This window comes from Leucoraja erinacea, chromosome 18 (genome assembly GCF_028641065.1).
Source record: "Leucoraja erinacea ecotype New England chromosome 18, Leri_hhj_1, whole genome shotgun sequence".
NCBI classification, from domain to species: domain Eukaryota; kingdom Metazoa; phylum Chordata; class Chondrichthyes; order Rajiformes; family Rajidae; genus Leucoraja; species Leucoraja erinaceus.
The window spans coordinates 302,501-324,387 of record NC_073394.1 but is presented as its reverse complement, the minus strand read 5'-3'; the positions used below and the strand labels follow the sequence as shown (position 1 = coordinate 324,387).

At 51.4% G+C, this 21,887-nt stretch overlaps 2 protein-coding genes across 2 annotated transcripts in view; one reads left to right on the top strand and one right to left on the bottom strand.

Moving 5' to 3' along the window:
• The first annotated feature begins 1,285 nt into the window (after positions 1-1,285).
• Positions 1,286-12,075, top strand: LOC129705542 (D(4) dopamine receptor-like). The gene is given in 6 exon segments (XM_055649114.1): positions 1,286-1,698; positions 2,053-2,165; positions 3,328-3,457; positions 3,585-3,707; positions 3,710-4,019; positions 9,230-12,075. Coding segments are annotated over 6 exon segments (1,134 nt in total). The 5' UTR covers positions 1,286-1,443; the 3' UTR covers positions 9,433-12,075.
• A 2,121-nt stretch (positions 12,076-14,196) lies between these two features.
• LOC129705534 (deformed epidermal autoregulatory factor 1 homolog) overlaps positions 14,197-21,887 on the bottom strand; it is a 32,555-nt gene continuing 24,864 nt past the window's right edge. Inside the window, 3 exon segments of the mRNA XM_055649105.1 lie at positions 14,197-14,551; positions 16,491-16,580; positions 21,752-21,823. Coding sequence (XP_055505080.1) covers positions 14,447-14,551; positions 16,491-16,580; positions 21,752-21,823 — 267 coding nt within the window. The 3' untranslated portion in view covers positions 14,197-14,446.

Genomic DNA, 21,887 nt, shown 5'->3' with positions numbered 1-21,887 from the left:
GAGAACATGGATAGGTGACGTTTTGGGTCGGGACCCCTCTGCAGATTGCAAGGCCAGGACACAACAGTTGACCTCAGGAAGGGTGGAGCCCACAATGGCCTATGTTTAATGGGAATATGTGCTCACGAGAGGAATACAAGGGCGTGAACAGTCGGACTGCAGAACGACTAAACTCGGGGGGGGGGGGGGGGGGGGGGCAGGGGGGTGGGGGGGGGAAATTAGATAAATCAACAACGTTCATACCGCTGGGTTATAAACTGCCCACGCGCTGTTTCTCTGCCTGTCTAAATTCCTCTTAAACACCACGATCGTATCTGCCTCCCCCCCCCCCCCCCCACCCCCCCCCCCCTCCCCCCCCCCCCCCCCCCCCCCCCACCCCCCCCCACCCCCCCCCCACCACCCCCACCCCCACCCCCCCCCCCCCCACCCCCCCCCCCCCCCCCCACCCCCCCCCCCCCCCCCCCCCCCCACCCCCACCCCCCCCCCCCCCCCCCCACCCCCCCCCCCCCCACCCCCCACCCCCCCCCCCCCCCACCCCACCCCCCCCCCCCCCCCACCCCCACCACCCCCCCCCACCCCGCCCCCCACCCCCACCCCCACCCCACACCACACCCCCACCCCCCACCCCCCCACCCCCCCCACCCCCCACCCCACCCCCCCCCCCCCCCACACCCACCCCCACCCCCACCCCTTCCCCACCGCCCTCTGTGTGGAAAAGTTGCTCCGCTCATGTCCGTTACACTCTGGGCAAAATATTCTGACTGTCCACCCTATCGATGCCTCTCATAATGTGATACATTAACGCCAAGTCTCCCCTCAACCTCCGTCTGCCCGACCTGTCCCTGTAGCTAATCCCCGCAAAATCCCGGCGTCATTCTGCTAAACCCCCTGATAAATACTGACCAGTACCCGGTGTCCGGTCGCCTCCCCCCTCCCCCGGGATCCGTGAGGTTCCCCTGACGTCCCGGGACGGGCGAGTTGAGCGCTCCAGCCAATGCCGGTACAAGGCACGGGCCGATCCCACAGTGAGTGACGGCGCAGCGGCCGCGACGTCAGAGTCGCCCGACGGCCACTTGATCTCATCCCCGGCCCGGGCGCCGCGGGCACGGACACGGGCACGGACACGGGGACGGGGACGGGCACGGACACGGACACGGGGACGGGGACGGGGCGGGGACGGACACGGACACGGGGACGGGGACGGGCACGGGGACGGGGACGGGACGGGGACGGGGACGGGAGGGCGGCTGCAGCGGACCGGTGGAAGGGGCAGGACGGGCGGCGGAACCCGTCCCAGGGCAGATTCCAAACTTTCCGTGTTGTTCCTCCCGCGTCCGCCGCCGGGATTCCGGGTCTGGGAGAATTTCCCGGGAATCTGCAGCGACCACCGGGGATTTGCGGGATCCCGGACACTCCCGGGATCTGGGACCCCGGGCCCCGACCATGAACAACGGCAGCGGCGGCGAGACGGCGGGCGGACAAACACCGGGCGGGCCGCCGCTCCCCGCTCTCCACATCCCCGCGCTGGTTCTCGGGGGGCTGCTCATCGCCCTGATTATCGCAGGGAACCTGCTGGTCTGTCTCGGCGTCGCCACAGAACGGCCGTTGCGAACCGCCACCAACATCTTCATCGCCAGCCTCGCCACGTCCGACCTGCTGCTCGCCGTCCTTGTCCTCCCGCTCTACGTCTTCCAGAAGGTGAAGCTCATCCCCAAACCCTCTCCCCCCCAAACCCCAACCCCCCCCAAAACTCCAACCCCCCCCCCCCAAGCACACCAATGTTCAAACCCCACCCGTTCCCACATTCCCCCCCACTCTCTTACCCCCAAACTCCGCCTCGCCCAAAACCCTCTCCACCCCTCCACAACCCCCCCCCCCCCCTCCCCACAACACGCGGCGGCCTCCCACCTCCTGGCGGCCGGAGCTGGTCAATGGGACTGGCCCCGGTCAGTGCAGGTACCGGGAGGTAGGGTCGGGGGCCGGAGTCCGCGAGCTGGCGGTGGTGAGCGGACGCCGTCTGTCCCACTGGGCTCTGAGCAGAATTGTTTTCAGTTCCAGGGCGGGGTGTGGACGCTCGGCCCGGGTGTCTGTGACTATCTCATGACCATGGACGTCATGCTGTGCACGGCTTCCATTTTCAACCTGTGCGCCATCAGTGTGGACAGGTGAGTGTGGACACCAGGTGTGTGTGTGTGGACAGGTGAGTGAGTGTGGACAGGTGTGTGTCGGCAGGTGAGAATGGGCATCAGGTAAGCGCTGAATTCAGGTGGGTGGCGTCTTTGGGTGGGTGTTGATCAGGTGAGAGAGGCTGTGGTGTTGGGGGCACAGTGACCCCTGACCCTCCCGTCAGCCGGTCAGTGGCCGCGTCTCTCCGGACCGTTCACCGTGAGCTGTGATCTGACCCCTACCTGACCCCTCTCACCCAAGCCCAACGGCCTGGCACAACAACTCGAACGCCCAGGAACGAAGTAGATGACAGAGAGTGGTGGACACTGCCCGGTCCATCACAGGTACTGACCCCTACCTGACCTCCCCACAATTGAAGGGCAGTCAGCATCATCAGAGACCCACAGCACCCTGGCCACGCTCTCATCTCGCTGCTACCATCGGGAAGAAAGTACAGGAGCCTGAAAACCGTGACCTCCAGGTTCAAGAACAGCTTCTTCCCAACAAGCAGCTCTTGAACTCTGCACAACACTAACAGCAACTGTGATCTACAATGGACCGTGTCTTTGGTTGCACCAAGGAATTCGGGTTCGCACTATTGTGGTTATCTCGGATTATAATTATTGATTTGGTGTAATAGTGGTTGCTGTATGCTTATGTGTGTGTTGTATGTTTACGCATGTGTTGTATGTTTACGCAAGTGTGTTGTATGTTTATGTGTTCATTGTATGTTTACACGTGAGTATTGTATGTGTATCTATGTGTGTGTTGTATGTTTACGTGTGTGTGTTGTATGTTTATCCATGTGTGTGTTGTATGTTTATCCATGTGTTGTTGTATGTTTATCTATGTGTATGTTTATGTGTGTGTGTTGTATGTTTATCTATGTGTGTGTTGTATGTTTATCCATGTGTGTGTTGTATGTTTGTTCTATGTGTATGTGTGTGTTGTATGTTTATCTATGTGTGTTGTATGTTTATCTATGTGTATGTTGTATGTTTATGTGTGTGTGTTGTATGTTTATCCATGTGTGTGTTGTATGTTTATCCATGTATGTGTTGTTGTATGTTTATCCATGTGTGTGTTGTATGATTATCTATGTGTATGTTGTATGTTTATGTGTGTGTTGTGTGTTTATCCATGTATGTGTTTCCCCGCCAGGTTTATTGCGGTCCGGATCCCCCACAACTACAGCAGGACCCACATTGACGTTCGACAGGTGGCCCTGATCTCACTCACCTGGATCCTGGCGCTGGCCGTCGCATCTCCCATCGCCTTGGGCCTGAACCAGGTGCCGGACCGGGACATCAGGTCGGATCCCCCACAACTACAGCAGGACTGGACGGACAGGTGGCATGATCATCACTCTGGTCCTGGCGCTGGCCGCAGCATCTCCCATCGCCTTGGGCCTGAACCAGGTGCCGGACCGGGACATCAGCGTGTGCCGGCTGGAGGACAACTCATACATCATCTGGTCATCGGTCTGCTCCTTCCTGTTGCCTTGTCCTGTCATGTTGTTGCTGTATTGCGCCGTGTTGCGGGGGGTCTGCAGCGCTGGGAAGCCTCTCGTAACCGCGCCCGCAAACTACGCCGGCACCCGCACGGCTTCAGGAAGATGGAGGGGAGCCCCTCGGACCGGGAGCCGGAGAGGGAGAGGGAGGGGGAGAGGGAGAAGGAGGGGGAGAGGGAGAAGGAGAGGGAGCGGGTCCAGGAGCCGAGGCCGGAGCCGGAGCCGGAGCCCCCCCGCCTCGCCACCCGCCCGGCCATGTACGCGCAGCCCGGGACCTGCAGCCGGAAAGTCCGCATCAGCGGCAGGGAACACAAGGCCATGACCGTTCTGCCCGTCGTGCTGGGTGAGTGACGCCCGACCCCGGCGGCCAATCCCTGCGCTCCTCCGGCCCCGTCCGACCATTCAGCCCATCGCTGCTAGCCCATCCTCCGCCCGCGGGCACTGGACTGATTCACACTGCACGGAAACAGGCCATTCGGCCCAACGCATCCATGCCAACCAAGATGCCCTTCTCAGTTAGTCCCACTTGCCCATATTTGGCCCATATCCCTCTGAACCTGTCCTATCCATGCATCGGTCCAAGTGTCTTTGAAACGTTGTGATCGTCCCAGCCTCAACTACCTCCTCGGGAAACTCGTTCCATCCACCCACCAACATCTGAGTGAAAAAGTTGCCCCTCAGGCACCGATGAAATCTTTCCCCCCTCACATTAAACCTGTGTCCTCTGGTTCTCGATTCCCCTCCTCTGTGGTGGGTTAACATATGATGAGCGTTTGCGGCACTGGGCCTACACTCGCTGGAGTTTAGAAGAATGAGGGGGGGACCTCATTGAAACGCACAGAATCGCGAAAGGCTTGGATAGAGTGGATGTGGAGATGATGTTTCCATTAGTGGAAGAGTCTAGGACCAGAGGTCACAGCCTCAGATTTAAAGAACGTTCCTTTAGGAAAGAGATGAGGATGAATTTCAGAGGGTGGTGAATCTGTGGAATTCTTTGACACAGACGGCTGTGGAGGCCAAGTCGGGGGATATTGTTAAGACAGAGGTAGATAGATTCTTCATTAGTATTGGTGTCAGAGAAGGCCGGAGAATGGGGTTAGGAGGGAGAGATAGATCAGCCATGATTGAATGGCGGAGTAGACTGGATGGGCCGAATGGCCTAATTTCTGCTCCAATTCCTTATTCGCTGCCTGAGGCGATTCTCCTCGGCACCTCGTGCTCCGTCACATGGGGCTGTTGTTCACTTCACAGCAGAATCGGCCTGAACTGGGCTAATCTGTTAAACGCCTTGAGTGTGGAATGTGAGTGACAGGAGGCGCGGATAAAGCTGCCCCCCCCCCCCCCCCCCCCCCCCCCCCCCGCTGTGCGCGGCTGTGCGGTCCCTGCCCCCCCCCCCCCCACCCCGGGAAGCGGCGACGCCCGGCCCGTGACACCCGGTAGCGGGGGCCAGGGCTCCGGGACAGCGCGCGCTCCTCCGGGTTATTTTTGGACGGACAGCCGCCCTTATCCCGGAATTAAGATCAAATCCCAGCTAACCTGTAACAGCGAGTCCTCTCTGTGGCGCCGCGGGGATTGTGAGAGCGGGAACAACCTAGACCAAGCCAAGCCCCCCCCCCCCCCCCCCCTCTCATCCCACCCCCCCTCCCCCCCGCCCCCTCTCATCCCCCCACCCCCCCCCCCCCCCCGTTTCATCCCCTACCCCCACTCCTACAGGGTAGGGGGCGAAGCCGCGCACGGCGGCGGATGGATAGAGGGAAGTTGGGGAGGTGGAAGGGGGGAGAAGGGACGGGGGAAAGGAGGGGGTCAGTGTGGCGCCGGGTGCAGGTTGGGTCAGGCTGGGGACATGCGCCAGCGACCCGGATTAACGCGCTGTCTATGAGGAGTTTGCACGTTCTCCCCGTGGCCGCGTTGGTTCCTCCGGGTACTCAGGTTTGCTGCCCACATCCCCCAGGCGTGGGAAGAAATGGGCTCTTCGGCCCATCATTCCCGTATTGCCCGTCTTCACTAATCCAATGCGTATGTTGCTCCATGGTAAACAAACGTGCTGGAGAAACTCAACATCTATGGAGCGAAGGAAATAGGCAACGTTTTGGGCCGAAACCCTTCTTCAGACTGATGTAGGGTGATGTAAGAATGAAAGAGAGGAGGAGCCAGAGGGATGAGGGGGTGGTAGTAGAGTTGGAGGGGAGGGGGAATCACGGGGGTGGGGGGGGCGTCAGAGAGGAGGACCATACCTTGCCTGGTCGAGGGTCTAAATGACTTTAACAACAGTGATTGTATCTCATTCCAACACCTCCCGCAGCAAGTTCCAGGCATCAATCAACTTCATTAAATCGGAAGTGTCAGTGATGCAGTTGAACAAAGGGGACTATGAAGGCATGAGAGAGGAGCTGGCCAAGGTAGACTGGAAAGGGATCATAGCAGGAATGACGGTGGAACAGCATTGGCAGGAATTTCTGGGCATAATCCGGAAGACGCAGGATCATTTGATTCCAAAAAGGAAGAAAGATTCTAAGGGGAGTAGGAGGCAACCGTGGCTGACAAGAGAAGTTAGGGATAGAATAAAACTAAAAGAAAAGATGTATAACACAGCAAAGAGTAGCCGGAAGGCAGAGGATTGGGAAACCTTCATAGGACAACAGAAGGAAACAAAACGGGCAATACGGGCTGAAAAGATGAAGTACGAGGGGAAGCTGGCCAGGAATATAAAGAAGGACAGTAAAAGCTTCTTTAGATATGTTAAGGGAAAAAGAGTAGCAAAGTCAAATGTGGGTCCCTTGAAGGCAGATACGGGTGAAATTATTATGGGCAACAAGGAAATGGCAGAAGAGTTGAACAGGTACTTCGGATCTGTCTTCACTAAGGAAGACACAAACAATCTCCCAGAAGAACTGGAGAACAGAGGATCTAAGGGGGTTGAGGAAACTAAAATAAATTTACATTAGGCGAGAAATAGTATTGGGTAGGCTAATGGGACTGAAGGATGATAAAAACCCCAGGGCCTGATGGACTGCATCCCAGGGTCCTCAGGGAGGTGGCTCTAGAAATAGTGGACGCATTGGTGATCATTTTCCAATGTTCAATAGATTCAGGATCAGTTCCTGTGGATTGGAGGATAGCTAATGTTATCCCACTTTTCAAGAAAGGAGCGAGAGAGAAAACGGAGAATTACAGACCAGTAAACCTGACTTGGGTGGTGGGAAAGATGCTGGAGTCAATTATTAAAGAGGTAATAATGGGGCATTTGGATAGCAGTAAAGGGAATTTTTTGAGGATGTGACAAGTAAAATGGATGAAGGGGAGCTAGTGGATGTAGTGTATTTAGACTTTCAGAAAGCCTTTGATAAGGTCCCACACGGGAGACTGGTGACTAAAATTAGAGCACATGGTATTGGGGGTAGGGTGTTGACGTGGATGGAAAATTGGTTGGCAGACGGGAAGCAAAGAGTGGGAATGAACGAGTCCTTATCAGAATGGCAGGCAGTGGCGAGTGGAGTGCCTCAAGGATCTGTGTTGGGGCCGCAACTGTTTACCATATATATTAATGATTTGGAAGAGGGAATTAGGAGCAACTATTAGCAAGTTTGTGGATGACACAAAGCTGGGTGGCAGTGTGAACTGTGAAGAGGATGTTAGGAGGTTGCAGGGTGGCCTGGACAGGTTGAGTGAGTGGGCAGATGTATGGCAGATGCAGTATAATATAGATAAATGTGAGGTTATCCACTTTGGTGACAAAAACAAGGGGGCAGATTATTATCTCAATGGGGTTAGGTTAGGTAAGGGGGAGGTACAGCGAGACCTGGGCATCCTTGTACACCGGTCACTGAAAGTTGGCGTGCAGGTACAGCAGGCAGTGAAGAAAGCTAATGGAATGTTGGCCTTCATAACAAGAGGATTTCAGTAGAGGTTCTTCTGCAGTTGTATAGGGGTCTGGTAAGACCACATCTGGAGTATTGCGTACAGTTTTGGTCTCCTAATTTGAGGAAGGACATCCTTGTGATTGAGGCAGTGCAGCGTAGGTTCACGAGATTGATCCCTGGGATGGCGGGACTGTCATATGAGGAAAGATTGAAAAGGCTAGGCTTGTATTCACTGGAGTTTAGAAGGATGAGGGGGATCTTATGGAAACATATAAAATTATAAAATGACTGGACAAGCTAGATGCAGGAAAAATGTTCCCAATGTTGGGCAAGTCCAGAACTGGGGGCCACAGTCTTAGAATAAAGGAGAGGCCATTTGAGACTGAGGTGAGAAGAAACTTTTTCACCCAGAGAGTTGTGAATTTGTGGAACTCCCTGCCAAATCACTGGATGGATTTAAGAGAGTTAGATAGAGTTCTAGGGGCTAGTGGAGTCAAGGGATATGGGGAGAAGGCAGGCACGGGTTGTTGATTGGGGACAATCAGCCATGATCACAATGAATGGCGGTGCTGGCTCGAAGGGCCAAATGGCCTCCTCCTGCACCCATTTTCTATGTTTCTATGATCTATTTTGAACCTCCCTCTCTCACCTCAAACCTACACCCGTTGTTTTCGATGCCTCCACAATGGGTAAAGATTCTGCCCAGCTAAACCTATCAACGCCACTTATAATCGTATACATCTCCGTGAAGTTGCCCCTCAAACTCCCTCACTAACATACCTGCCCTGACCACTGACCACCGAACTAAAGGCCAGGCAATGACCAATGGAACTTAATGCTGACAGCAAAGGTTCGTGTCTCGGTGTCTGGGTCAGATGATAAGTGTTAGGATGAAACATAGAAAATAGGTGCAGGAGTAGGCCTTCGAGCCTGCACCGCCATTCATTATGATCATGGCTGATCATCCAACTCAGTATCCTGTACCTGCCTTCTCTCCATACCCCCTGATCCCTTTAGCCACAGGGACCACATCTAACTCTTAAATATAGCCAATGAACTGGCCTCAACTACCTTCTGTGGCAGAGAATTCCAGAGATTCACCACTCTCTGTGAGAAAAATGTTTTTCCCATCTCAGTCCGAAAAGATTTCCCCTTTATCCTTAAACTGTGACCCCCTTGTCCAGGATGTCCCCAACATCGGGAACAATCTTCCTGCATCTATCCTGTCCAACCCCATAAGAATTTTGTAAGTTTCTGCAAGATCCCCCCTCAATCTTCTAAATTCTAGCGGGTACAAGCTGAGTCTATCCAGTCTTTCTTCATATGAAAGTCCTGACATCCCAGGAATCAGTCTGGTGAACCTTCTCTGTACTCCCTCTATGGCAAGAATGTCTTTCCTCAGATTAGGAGACCAAAACTGTACACAATACTCCAGTTGTTGTCTCATCAAGATCCTGTACAACTGCAGTAGAACCTCCCTGCTCCTCTACTCAAATCCTTTTGCTATGAATGCTAACATACCATTCGCTTTCGTCACTGCCTGCTGCACCTGCATACCTACATTTAATGACTGGTGTACCATGACACCCAGGTCTCGCTGCATCTCCCCTTTTCCTAATCGGCCACCGCTCTCCACTGCTGGTGACTGTGGGTGCAAGTGTTGTTCCCGCTGACCACTGTCCGTTTATTTCAGGGGCTTTCCTGCTGTGCTGGACGCCGTTTTTTGTGGTCCACATCCTGAAGGCAACTTGCAACACCTGCCACGTCTCTCCACAGCTCATCAGCACAGTGACGTGGCTGGGTTATGTCAACAGTGCTCTCAACCCCTTCATCTACACATTCTTCAACAAGGAGTTCAGGAACTACTTCCAGAAGGTTTTGTACCCATGTCGCTGAATCCAGAATCCACCCAGCAATAAATCTAATTCATTTTTGTAGAGATGACTGCAGCTATTTATGTGACTCCCCACCCTATGTCACCCGGAACAATCGGACACAAAGGCCTTCCTTTAGCCTGGCCATTGGCAAGGTTCAGCATGGTTAGACCACATGGGATCCAGGGAGAGATAGCTGCCTGAATACAGAATTGGTTTCACGGAAGGAAGCAGAGGGTGATGGTGGAAGGTTGCTTCTCTGTGATCAGTGGGTGCCTCAGGAATCGGTGCTGGACCCATTGCTATTGGTGATTTAGATGAGAATGTGTAAGGCAGCATAAGTAAGATTACAACTAAAGTAATCTGGTAGATAGTGAAGACGTTTTTCATGGTGGGAGTTTCAAAAACACACTGCCAGAGGAGGTTGTGGGATCAGGCACAATCGACCATTTCAAGGAATGTTTAGACAGGCAGGAATAGGCGTAATTGAAGGATACAGTCGTAATACGGCTAATGGGGTTAGTGTAGACGGTATTGGACAAGATGGGCCGAAAGGCATGTTCCTGTGGTGGTTCTTGGGGTCAATGAATGGAACCTTGGCCTGGCAATGAACATCGTCTGCTCCACATGACCTGTGACCTTCTGACCTGGGTCAGGCCAGCTCAGCAGCAGGTCAATGGTCAATGAGGAATACGCTGGCCATAATTGTCCCATGACATTTAGCAGTAAGAGTCTGTGTAGTTACTCCAATCACATTTGCCTCCTTCCTTGATTGTGATGACAATGTCTCTGTCCACAGTGGCCACGCTGTAGCTGCTGTTGGGTTGGTTGTCATGTTGTCCTTCAGTCAATGACTTAATAAGAACAATTTTCAAAGTTCTTTCAGATCTTCAGTAAAGGTTTTCTTGGAGTAGGGTAGACATCCCATAGGAAGGGTAACTAATGCCATCCACCGGCCAAAGTAACTGACCACCTTTCTCCATTGGCCAATCTGACTGCATCTTGCCATGTGCTGAAGTAAGTGGCCTTCCTAGTTTTATTTGGACATTCCGTTGAAGTATTTCTGCGAATGAGCTGGATCTTGTGTAAAACTTATGCATTTAACAACCACATCCATCCAACTTTCATGCTTATTAATGTAAAAAGTAGAAAGCAAAAGGATTTGAGTATAGGGGCAGGGAGGTTCTACTGCAGTTGTACAGGGTCTTGGTGAGACCACACCTGGAGTATTGCATAGTTTTGGTCTCCTAATCTGAGGAAAGACATTCTTGCCATAGAGGGAGTACAGAGAAGGTTCACCAGACTGATTCCTGGGATGTCAGGACTTTCATTTGAAGAAAGACTGGATAGACTCGGTTTGTACTCGCTAGAATTTAGAAGATTGAGGGGGGATCTTATGGAAACGTACAAAATTCTTAAGGGGTTGGACAGGCTAGATGCAGGAATATTGTTCCCGATGTTGGGGAAGTCCAGAACAAGGGGTCACAGTTTAAGGATAAGGGGGAAATCATTTAGGACCGAGACGAGGAAAACATTTTTCACACAGAGTGGTGAATCTCTGGAATTCTCTGCCACAGAAGGTAGTTGAGGCCAGTTCATTGGCTATATTTAAGAGGGAGTTAGATGTGGCCCTTGTGGCTAAAGGGATCAGGGGGTATGGAGAGAAGGCAGGTACAGGATACTGAGTTGGATGATCAGCCATGATCATATTGAATGGAGGTGCAGGCTCGAAGGGCCGAATGGCCTACTCCTGCACCTATTTTCTATGTTTCTATGTTTCACTGGTGAATGATAGTCCAGGGAATCATGAATGGAGAGGCCAGTGGAGGTTCAGTTAAAGATGGCATCAATTTATTTGTTGCACTGAAGTGAATGGCGAGATCAGGGTCAGTGCAAGGGCATGCAGCAAAAGGATCTCGACTACAAACGTCACCAATTCCTTTTCTCGAGATGCTGCCTGTCCCGCTGAGTTACCCCAGCTTTTTGTGTCTATCTATGAGGTAAAGAATCAGTACGGTCTGACTGAGTGGTGGAGCAGGTGTGGATGGCCAATGTCTACTGTTTATCTTCCATGCTGATGGTTTAATTCCTTGACCCTTGACGTTCCTTGGCCACCAGCCCCGAGCCCCACCACTGTCCGGCATGAAGTGGTGAAGACCATGCGGCTTGCGGTGCTGGGAAAATGCAGATCCCTGTGTCTGACTATGCCAGGCAGTTGTTCAACTCATTGTGGACCTGTAACGGCAAACCACCCTCACCCTCCAGTGGCTCCTGGAATGCACTCCTAGCCCTCAATCTCCAAGAGATGTTTGTGGATCCACTGTGCTCCCAGCCCACTCATTCTCTGCAGCATGATATTTTGGTCCAAGGTCAAGCAAACTGTTGTTGATTTATTGATGGGAAGCGGTAGGCAAAGTAGAGCTGGTCCCACTCTCCCTTCTCATCAGTTTGATACTTGTAGCGAAGGGCATCCATGGCAATTGATGAGTCGGGTGAAACTCAGTTAATGGCAAGGGCCGGAGCAGAATATTCTCTGCAACCGCCCTTCCAGAATATTAAACATTCGTTATAGTTTAACACTGGAACACAGGCACAAGCCAAGGTCATCCCACCACCGTTAAATCATGGATAATCTGTCCCCTAATGTAGACTACCTGCCCTCGCTTTGTAACCTTAAATAATGTCAACCTCACAAGTCTGGTTCTGAAACGTCAGCTGGAAGGTTCTTGGGATAGTGTGGGGTCAGCCTTATATTCTTTGGTTTTATTCTGCCAGCACAGCACAATTGCAGACTTTGGCAAAGGGTCGGGCTGAGGTGGGCGGACAATGCCGTCGAGAACAAAGATCGCCCGGGGTGGGGGGGTGCGGTGAGGACAAGAGGAACCGAGCATTGGAGGAGAAGGGGGGGGGGGGGGGGTGAGAACAAGAGGGAGCTGGCATTGGAGGAGAGGGGGGGGGGGGGGGGGTGAGAACAAGAGGGACCCGGCATTGGAGGAGAAGGGGGGGGGGGGCAGTGAGAACAAGAGGGACCCAGCATTGGAGGAGAGGGGGGGGGGGGGGGGGTGAGGACAAGAGGGAGCCGGCATTGGAGGAGAAAGGGGGGGGGGGTGAGGACAAGAGGGACCCAGCATTGGAGGAGGGGGGGGAGTGGGGTGAGGACAAGAGGGAGCCGGCATTGGAGGAAGGGGGGGGGGGGAGGACAAGAGGGGACCCGACATTGCAGGAAGGGGGGGGGGTGTGAGGACAAGAGGGACCCGACATTGGAGGAGAGGGGGGGGGGGGGGGGGGGGTGAGGACAAGAGGGGCCAGGGGGAGGGGGGGGGGGGGTTGTAACTGCTGGCACCCTTGCGGCCACTCCTTCGTGTAGTTTGATGCAAAAACAACGTTTGTCACTGCATCTAGGTACGTGACATCATCACCGGGCACTCGGTCTAATTTAAGAACAATTACCCTTCCACCAGACAAAAGATTCATACTTCCCCCCCCCCCCCCCCCCCCCCGGGGAAGGGCAATGCAAGCCCAGTTAATGCAGTCAGTCAGGTGTCAGAGTGGCAGGTACAGCACATCACCATTTACTGGGCCAGCAGAAAGCAAACAGAAGTACAATAATATTTTGGTAAAAGCACTGCAAGGCATTGTATAGAGTTCACCGGCCCTATCCCAATGGTCACACTGGTGGGAGGGCTCCCACAGAGGGCACCTCTGCCCCTCCAACTCACACCCTATTTACAACCACTCAGTGGAATATCAGCACAAGAGGTCTGCTCTCCCACAAAGGAGTACATTAGTTGAATCTCACAGAGATATTCCATGTGTGGTCACTTCCACAGCTCCTCATGGGAAGCATTGGCAAACTATTTTTTAAAAATCATCCAATTGCTGGTTAAATAACCAAAGGTAATCCAAACCAATCCGCCTGTAATCCTCCAAGTGTGAAGATGCGCAGTCCAGCACGGCTTTAATGGCGGTGATTAAATGCGGTGAATCTGCTCCCGATCTCCCCCACCCTCACCCGACTTCTGCATCACTCCACACGCCTGTCACTCCACACACCTGTCACTCCACATGCCTGTCACTCCACACTCCTGTCACTCCACACGCCTGTCACTCCACACGCCTGTCACTCCACACACCTGTACACTCCACACGCCTGTCACTCCACACGCCTGTGTCACTCCACATGCCTGTCACTCCACACGCCTGTCACTCCACACGCCTGTCACTCCACACTCCTGTCACTCCACACTCCTGTCACTCCACACTCCAGTGTCACTCCACACGCCTGTCACTCCACACGCCTGTCATCACCCTACACCCTACCAGTGTCACTCCACACGTCTGCTCACGCCCTGTGTCACTCTGGCTTCCCCCTCCACTGGGTCAGGTTTGGCCACGAACGTGGGTTAAAAATGTAACTTGCTGCAGAATGCAAATCTCTGTAACAGTGATGGGGTGTTGTGTTGCAGAACCAGTTGTCCCGGTTGTGAGTGCAGTGGTCACTGCGAGCGCTAGTGTTGACGGGTCTGAGTACAGGGAGCCTGCTCCCCATGTGGGAACAGCTACAGGACTGCTCCTGGATCCACATCAGTCCACACAAAGGCCCAGGATACACATCAAGAGCAGGAGCAGGAACAGACCAGAAGCAGGGTCGGAGCAGCAGGCCTGTCCTGCCACAGTTTGCACATACTTCACCTTCACCTGATGGTCTCCACACCCCCACCCACCTCTGTGCCAATCCAATCCACCCACCCCACCCCCCCCCCCCCCCCCCCTCTCTGGTCAGCCCACCTTCCACCTAGTGTAGAGCTTGTGGCACCAGGTCATCAGTCCGTGTCCCACGCGTGTTCACAGCCCGTGATCGGTAACTTGAACCCAGCTTGAGGTTAAGGGTCAGGAACAGTCGATGGGCTCCTCTCTCCGGGCATCTCCGACCTTTTGCAATATCACTCCACTCCCTGGACAAGTGGACATTGGCGATCCAACCCCATCGTGCTCTGCGGACTGGGCTGGGGTCTGGCAGCTTCACCAATCCACCGTCACACCTTGACCTTGGCCACGTCGACCTCTGACACCTGCACCTCCTCTGTCTGCATTGTGAGTGTTGTCGGCTGCCCACACACATGCTGGTGGTCCTTCCAGTCCTGCAACAAGGAACATTCAGTCAACCACCAACCCATCCTTCACCATCAGCAGAAGCACGAGGATCTCACAGCTCAGTCACGTTCAGAGTGGGAGGAGTGAGGCCACTCTCTGGTTCTGTGTCAGCCCACTGGCAGAATGAGAGCTCAGGTATGTGCCCCTTCACTTCCTCTCTGCCCACTCTACAAGTAGGTATCTTGCCATTATCCCATCAAATCACTTCCTGCAGCCTAGAACTGGTAGTGAATCTGTGGGATTCTTTGCCACTGACGGCAGATGAGGCCATGTCCATGGATATTTTTAAGGCGGAGATTGACAGATTCTTGATTAGTACGGGTGTCAGGGAGAATGGGGTTGAGAGGGAAAGATAGATCAGCCATGATTGAACGCCAGAGTAGACTTGATGGGCCGAATGGCCCAATTCTGCTATTACTTATGAACTTAAGGAAGTCATTGTTGGAAAAGGTGCAGAAGAGATTGAACAGGATATTACTTGGGCTTGCTGGCTTGAGTTATAGCAAGAGGTTGGATAGGCTGCTGGGACGTTTTCTTGTGGACTGTGGGAGGCTAAGGGTTGACCATATTGAGGTTTACAAGATCATGAGGGGCATGGATAAAGCCAATGCTCACAGTCTTTTTATCCCCAGGGCAGAGAAATGTAAAACTAGAGGGCATTGGCTTAAGATGAGAGGGGAGAGGTTTAAGAGGGACTTCAGCGGCAACTTTCTTCACTCAGAGGGTGGAAGTTGTAGAAATGGGTGCAGTTACAACTTTGAAAAGTTAATTGGACATACATGAATGGGCAGAGTTGAGAGCGATATGGGGCAAATGCAGGCAAATGGATGAGCCAAGTATGCCAACATGGTTGACATCAACAAGTTGGACCAAAGGGCCTGGTCCTATCTATTCATAGATCTATCACTTACTGCCTGTGCCATACAGCAACTAGAAGAATTACCAAAACAAGTAAAAACTGAAGCAGGGCCATGTGACAATGAACCCCAACGCAATAAAGACTGTGTGGGTGGAGTCATCGACCACTGCTGCACAGATTGAGTGCAAGAGCAAATCTGCTGCTGCCATAGCGCTGGGAGTGTACCAGGGACAGTGGGAGTGTACCAGGGACAGTGGGAGTGTACCAGGGACAGTGGGAGTGTACCAGCACAGTGGGAGTGTACCAGGGACAGTGGGAGTGTACCAGGGACAGTGGGAGTGTACCAGGGACAGTGGGAGTGTACCAGGGACAGTGGGAGTGTACCAGGGACAGATGGGAATTTACCAGGACAGTGGGAGTGTACCAGCACAGGGGAGTGTACCAGGGACAGTGGGAGTGTACCAGGGAAAGTGGGAGTGTACCAGGGACAGTGGGAGTGTACCAGGGAGCTTTAAACCGCATGAAGGAGACTGACAACTTTGGAGGAAAATTATTAACAAGCATAAAAAACAGGAGTAATAGTGGTAGCCTTCAATACTCTAATATTGATCGAGACACAATCAGTATGATAGGTATAGAGCACAACAATGCTAAATTGCCATTTGGATCTTTTTGTCAGTATGTAGCAAGTCTAATAAGAGACAGTCATGTACATTTAGTCATAGAATGGTACAGCATGGCAACAGGCCCTTCGGCCCAGCTTCTCCATGCTAACCAGGTTGACATACTTGGCTCGTCCCATGCCTATATTTGGCCCAGATCCCTCTATCCTATCCATCCTCCTGTCCATTCTGGACTGTCAAGTGTAGTCACAAGATCATGTATATTACAGCAGGATGAGTCGTTCAGCTCTTTGTCTATATCTATTGCCTGAATCTCGGTCTAACCAGACCATCCCCTACTCTCCCCCAGCCATACCAAGTGGCCACTCTTTCTTCCCCCAACCATACCAAGTGGCCACTCTTTGACATCCCAGGGTTCTGGAGAAAGCCCGGCCTTCCTCTCACCTTCCGCTGGCAGAACGTTGAGCAGTAATGAACCTTGTGACATCCCGTACATTCATTCATCGCTTCACGGCCACAGTTCACACAGGTTTGCTGTAAATAATCCACAGACAGAGACAAGTTACAGATAATAATAATAATAATAATAATAACTTTATTTATAAAGCGCTTTTAGACAACATCAGTTACCACAAAGTGCTGTACATGGGAAGTCAACAAAAAGTTATTACAAACTACTAAAACCATTAAGACGACAGGACTATAAAAACAGTAAAAATTAAAAGACATTAAAAGCACTAAAACAGGAACAATGTCTCAGCCAGTGTCGAAAGCCAGTGAATAAAAGTGAGTTTTTAGGGAGGATTTAAAGATGGACAGTGAAGGGGCCTGTCTGATCTGCAGCGGCAAGGTGTTCCAGAGTGCCGGGGCAGCAACAGAAAAGGCTCTATCCCCTCTGAGCTTCCGCTTAGACCTTGGTACCTCAAGGAGCAGCTGATCCGCTGACCTGAGGCACCGGGTAGGAGCATATAGATGGAGCAGCTCAGAGAGGTAAGGCAGGGCGAGGCCATTCAAAGATTTAAAAACAAATAAAAGAATTTTAAAATGAACTCGAAAGTGCACTGGGAGCCAGTGAAGGGAGGCCAAAATTGGCGTAATGTGCTCCCTCTTTCGAGTTCCGGTTAAAAGGCGAGCGGCAGCATTTTGGACCAACTGGAGACGAGCCAACGAAGCTCGTGAGACTCCAGAGTAGAGCGCGTTACAGTAATCCAGCCGAGATGAAATAAAGGCATGAATTACTGTTTCAAAATGCTGCCGCTCGAGAATGGGCTTCACCTTTGCCAGCTTCCTTAGGTGAAAGAAGCTGGACTTAACCACTGCGCCTATTTGTTTATCTAATTTAAAATCACCGTCCATCATAAAACCCAGGTTTAAAACTGTTGGCTTTACGAACACTGCAAGTGGACCCAAGTCAACAGAGGGAGGTTCACGGCAGCCATTAGGGCCGAACAAAATCACTTCTGTCTTTTTTTTGTTAAGTCCCAGAAAGTTTAAGGCCATCCAGGACTTAATGTCCTCAAGACAAGACAGAAGTGATTTTAGGGAATAATTATCTTCTTTCCTGAGTGGCATATACAACTGGCTATCATCCGCGTAAAAGTGAAAGGAGATGCCATGCCTTCTTAAAATTGAGCCCAGTGGAAGTAGATAAAGGGAGAAAAGCAGGGGCCCTAAAATTGAGCCCTGTGGAACCCCATATGCCAAGGGAGCAGAGGAGGATTCAAGGCCACCAAGGCTTACACGCATGGTTCTATCTGCCAGATAGGACCTGGACCATCCCAGGGCACTGCCACAGATGCCCACTTGTTGCTGTAATCAGGAAATTAATATTCCATGGTCCACAGTGTCGAAGGCGGCAGATAGGTCCAGCAAGACAAGAACCACATAATTACCGGAGTCGTTTGCCAGGAGGATGTCGTTAGAGACCCTTAGCAAAGCCGACTCTGTGCTATGCATAGCCTTGAAGCCAGACTGAAAGACCTCCCGGATGTTGTGCTCATCCAGGAAGAGTTTCAGCTGGGCATAAACTACTTTCTCCATGATTTTCGAGATAAATGGCAGCTTGGAGATTGGCCTAAAATTGGCCAGGACAGTCTGGTCCAGGCCCGGTTTCTTGAGTAATGGCTGCACTACAGCATGTTTAAATTTTACGGGGACAACCCCAGAAGACAAGCTACTGTTTATGATGGCGAGGACCGAATGCCCTATGCTCGGGAAGACCTCTTTAAAAAGAAGAGGAGGGACAGCATCACATGGGGAGCCCGACGGCTTGATATGGGTAACCACATCCTCTAAACCCGACAGCGTCAGGGGAACAAACTTATCAAATGCCACCAGGCAAGGGGCCGGAACAGGTGGGTCTGAGGCAGGAGCTGAGATAAGAGCCCTAATAGAAACAACCTTGTTTATAAAGAATTGCAGGAAGTCGTTGCACAATTCGGGCGATGCTTCCAGGCAGACAGGCTGTGGGGCATTTAAAACAGAATCAATAGTTTTGAATAACGCACGTGGATCGTGGCGCTTAGACACTATTATATTAGAGAGATAATATCTTTTTGCCTCTTTAACAGTATTTTGGTAATTTCGCCAGCTGTCCTTTAGGATTTGCGATGAAACCTCTAGCCTGTCCTTCTTCCACATTCGCTCAGCTCTGCGACACTCCCGTCGAGCTGTACGAGTTGCGTCACAGAACCAGGGCTCGGGTTTAGCTCTGGGCTGCAAAGTTTTTAATGGGGCCACAGAGTCGAGAATAGTTCTACAGGAAGAGTGGAACCAAGAACTAATCTCCTCCGTACCGATGGAAATGGACGCAGAGGGGGCACAGAGCTGATTGAAGGCGGCAGAGAACTGGCCAACAGCAGAGGGGTTAAAGGTCCGACAGCGCCGAGCAGACGCAACAGGTCTAACTGCAGCACTGGAGAAACCAACATCAAATATTACCGGCATGTGATCAGAAAACACACTGTCACAGACCTCCAAGTTTAACACAGGCAAACCATAAGATAGTCAAGGTCCAATGTATGTCCCTGTTCGTGTGTGGGACCAGACACACACTGTGCAAAATTAAAAGAATCAATAAGATTTAAAAAGTCCTTCGTCAACGGTTTATCGGGACAGCACACGTGAATATTAAAGTCCCCAACCAAGAGGATACGGTCATAGTTGGGTATAATCCCAGCTAGAAACTCAGAAAAGTCACTCACAAAGTCCTTATGGTATTTGGGGGGTCTGTAGATGACACCACACAGCACCGTGCCGATAGTCCTGGGTCAGATACTCTGATTGGACAAATCACTGAATATTCAGCATAGTTTTGTTTCCAAGGTTAGAAATGGAATGTGATGTCCAACGCAGACTCCTGGGGATGGTCCAGTCAGGATCATCCACTCGTGATGGTCCACTTGGGATAGTTACACACCGGGGCAGCGTTGATGTGTTGACAGTCAAGTAGTGAAAGGCTTGGACACAGAAGATGTTTCCACTAATGGGAGAGTCTAGGACCACAGGGCATAACTTCAGAATAAAAGTACGTTCCTTTAGGAAGGAGATGAGGAGGAATTTCTTTAGTCAGAGGGTGGTGAATCTGTGAAATTCATTGCCACAGAAGGCTGTGGAGGCCAGATCATTGAGGCGGATATTTTCGAGGCGGAGATTGGTATGGGTGTCAAGGGTAATGGAGAGAAGGCAGGAGAATGGGGTTGAGAGGGAAAAATAGATCAGCCACGATTAGATGGCGGTGTCGACTAGAGGGGCCTAATGGCCTACTTCTGTTCCTATGACTTATGAACATCAAGGTTCCGGCCACTGGCCACAACTCGAGCTCTGCGCCAGTCATTTCCAATCTTCCTCAGAAAATTGAAAAGATGCAAATTTCACCGACTACTCTCTCTTTCATGTCTACAGGTGTACAGTAGATCGTCTAGAATATTGATTATAGGTGCACAGTACAAAGCGTTCTGATCATAGAAAATAGGTGCAGGAGTAGGCCATTCGGCCCTTCGAGCCTGCACCGCCATTCAATATGATCATGGCTGATCATCCAACTCAGTATCCTGTACCTGCCTTCTCTCCATACCCCCTGATCCCTTTAGCCACAAGGGCCACATCTAACTCCCTCTTAAATATAGCCAATGAACTGGACTCAACTACCTTCTGTGGCAGAGAGTTCCAGAGATTCACCACTCTGTGTAAAAAATGTTTTTCTCATCTGGGTCCTAAAAGATTTCCCCTTTATCCTTAAACTGTGACCCCTTGTCCTGGACTTCCCCAACATCAGGAACAATCTTCCTGCATCTTGCCTGTCCAACCACTTAAGAATTGTGTACGTTTCTATAAGATCCCCCCTCAATCTTCTAAATTCTAGCGAGTACAAGCCGAGTCTATCCAGTCTTTCTTCATATGAAAGTCCTGACATCCCAGGGATCAGTCTGGCGAACCTTCTATGTACTCCCTCTATGGCAAGAATGTCTTTCCTCAGATTAGGAGACCAAAACTGTACGCAATACTCCAGGTGTGATCTTACCAAGACCCTGTACAACTGCAGTAGAACCTCCCTGCTCCTATACGCAAATCCTTTTGCTATGAATGCTAACATACCATTCGCTTTCGTCACTGCCTGCTGCACCTGCATGCCTACTTTCAATGACTGGTGTACCATGACACCCAGGTCTCGTTGCATCTCCCCTTTTCCTAATTGGACACCATTCAGATAATAGTCTACTTTCCTGTTTTTGCCACCAAAGTGGATAACCTCACATTTATCCACATTATACTGCATCTGCCATGCATTTGCCCACTCACCCAGCCTATCCAAGTCACCTTGCAGCCTCCTAGCATCCTCCTCACAGCTAACAATGCCCCCCAGCTTTGTGTCATCCGCAAACTTGGAGATGTTGCATTCAATTCCCTCGTCTAAATCTTCTGCAGAATATTGATTACAGATGTATTGGGCAGAGAATACTGATCTGTAGAATATTGATTATAGGTGTACAGTACAGAGCGTTCTGATCCTCTGCAGAATATTGATTACAGATATGTGGTGCAGAGAATATTGATCTTCTGATGAATATTGGTCCATGGGCAATAGGTTTGCATTATTAAGGTCTGGTTACCTAGTATTACTAATGATTAATTTATTGTATTAGTCAATATTGTATATTTATTTGAGTGTTATTAGATTAACCGCCCTGTAAAGCTGCAGCAGCCATATTCTGTGGCTGGTTCCATGACAATTAAACACTCTGTACTCTGATGAAGAGCAGCCTCTCTCGTCTGTGTAGTGTACAACCACCTACATCCCCAGTGAGTATTTCATCGTTTATCTCATCACAACTTGAACTCGCACATTTCAAGAGGTTCGCTGTGAACATTTGGCAACTGATAGCATATGTGAAACTTGGTAACAACATTTGTCTTTGCATTCTTCCTGACAAAAAACCCAACCACGTGTGAGCAGTAGTCATGAGCTGGATTACATTTTGTGATTCATTTAATTCACCTTTCATAGTAAAATAGCTGAGGAGGGAATAAATAAATAATCAAAATAATCAATGTAATCTAGCTGAGGGGGGAATATAAAAAGCCTCTTGATGTCCATGGAGACACATCATGGGACCGACACTCGGGAGGAGACTACATGGGCGAGAGATTACATGGGGGAGACGCATAGGGGGAGGGATGGCCACGTCTGTCACTCTCCCACTCACCTTGATGATGATCTCAGTTTTCTCATCCACCTCGTCTGTGGAGTGGAACGGCAGCTGGTTCTGGTACAGGCTCTACACAAACACACACACACACAAACACACTGCATCAGTGGAGCTCACACCCAGCAACTCCCTC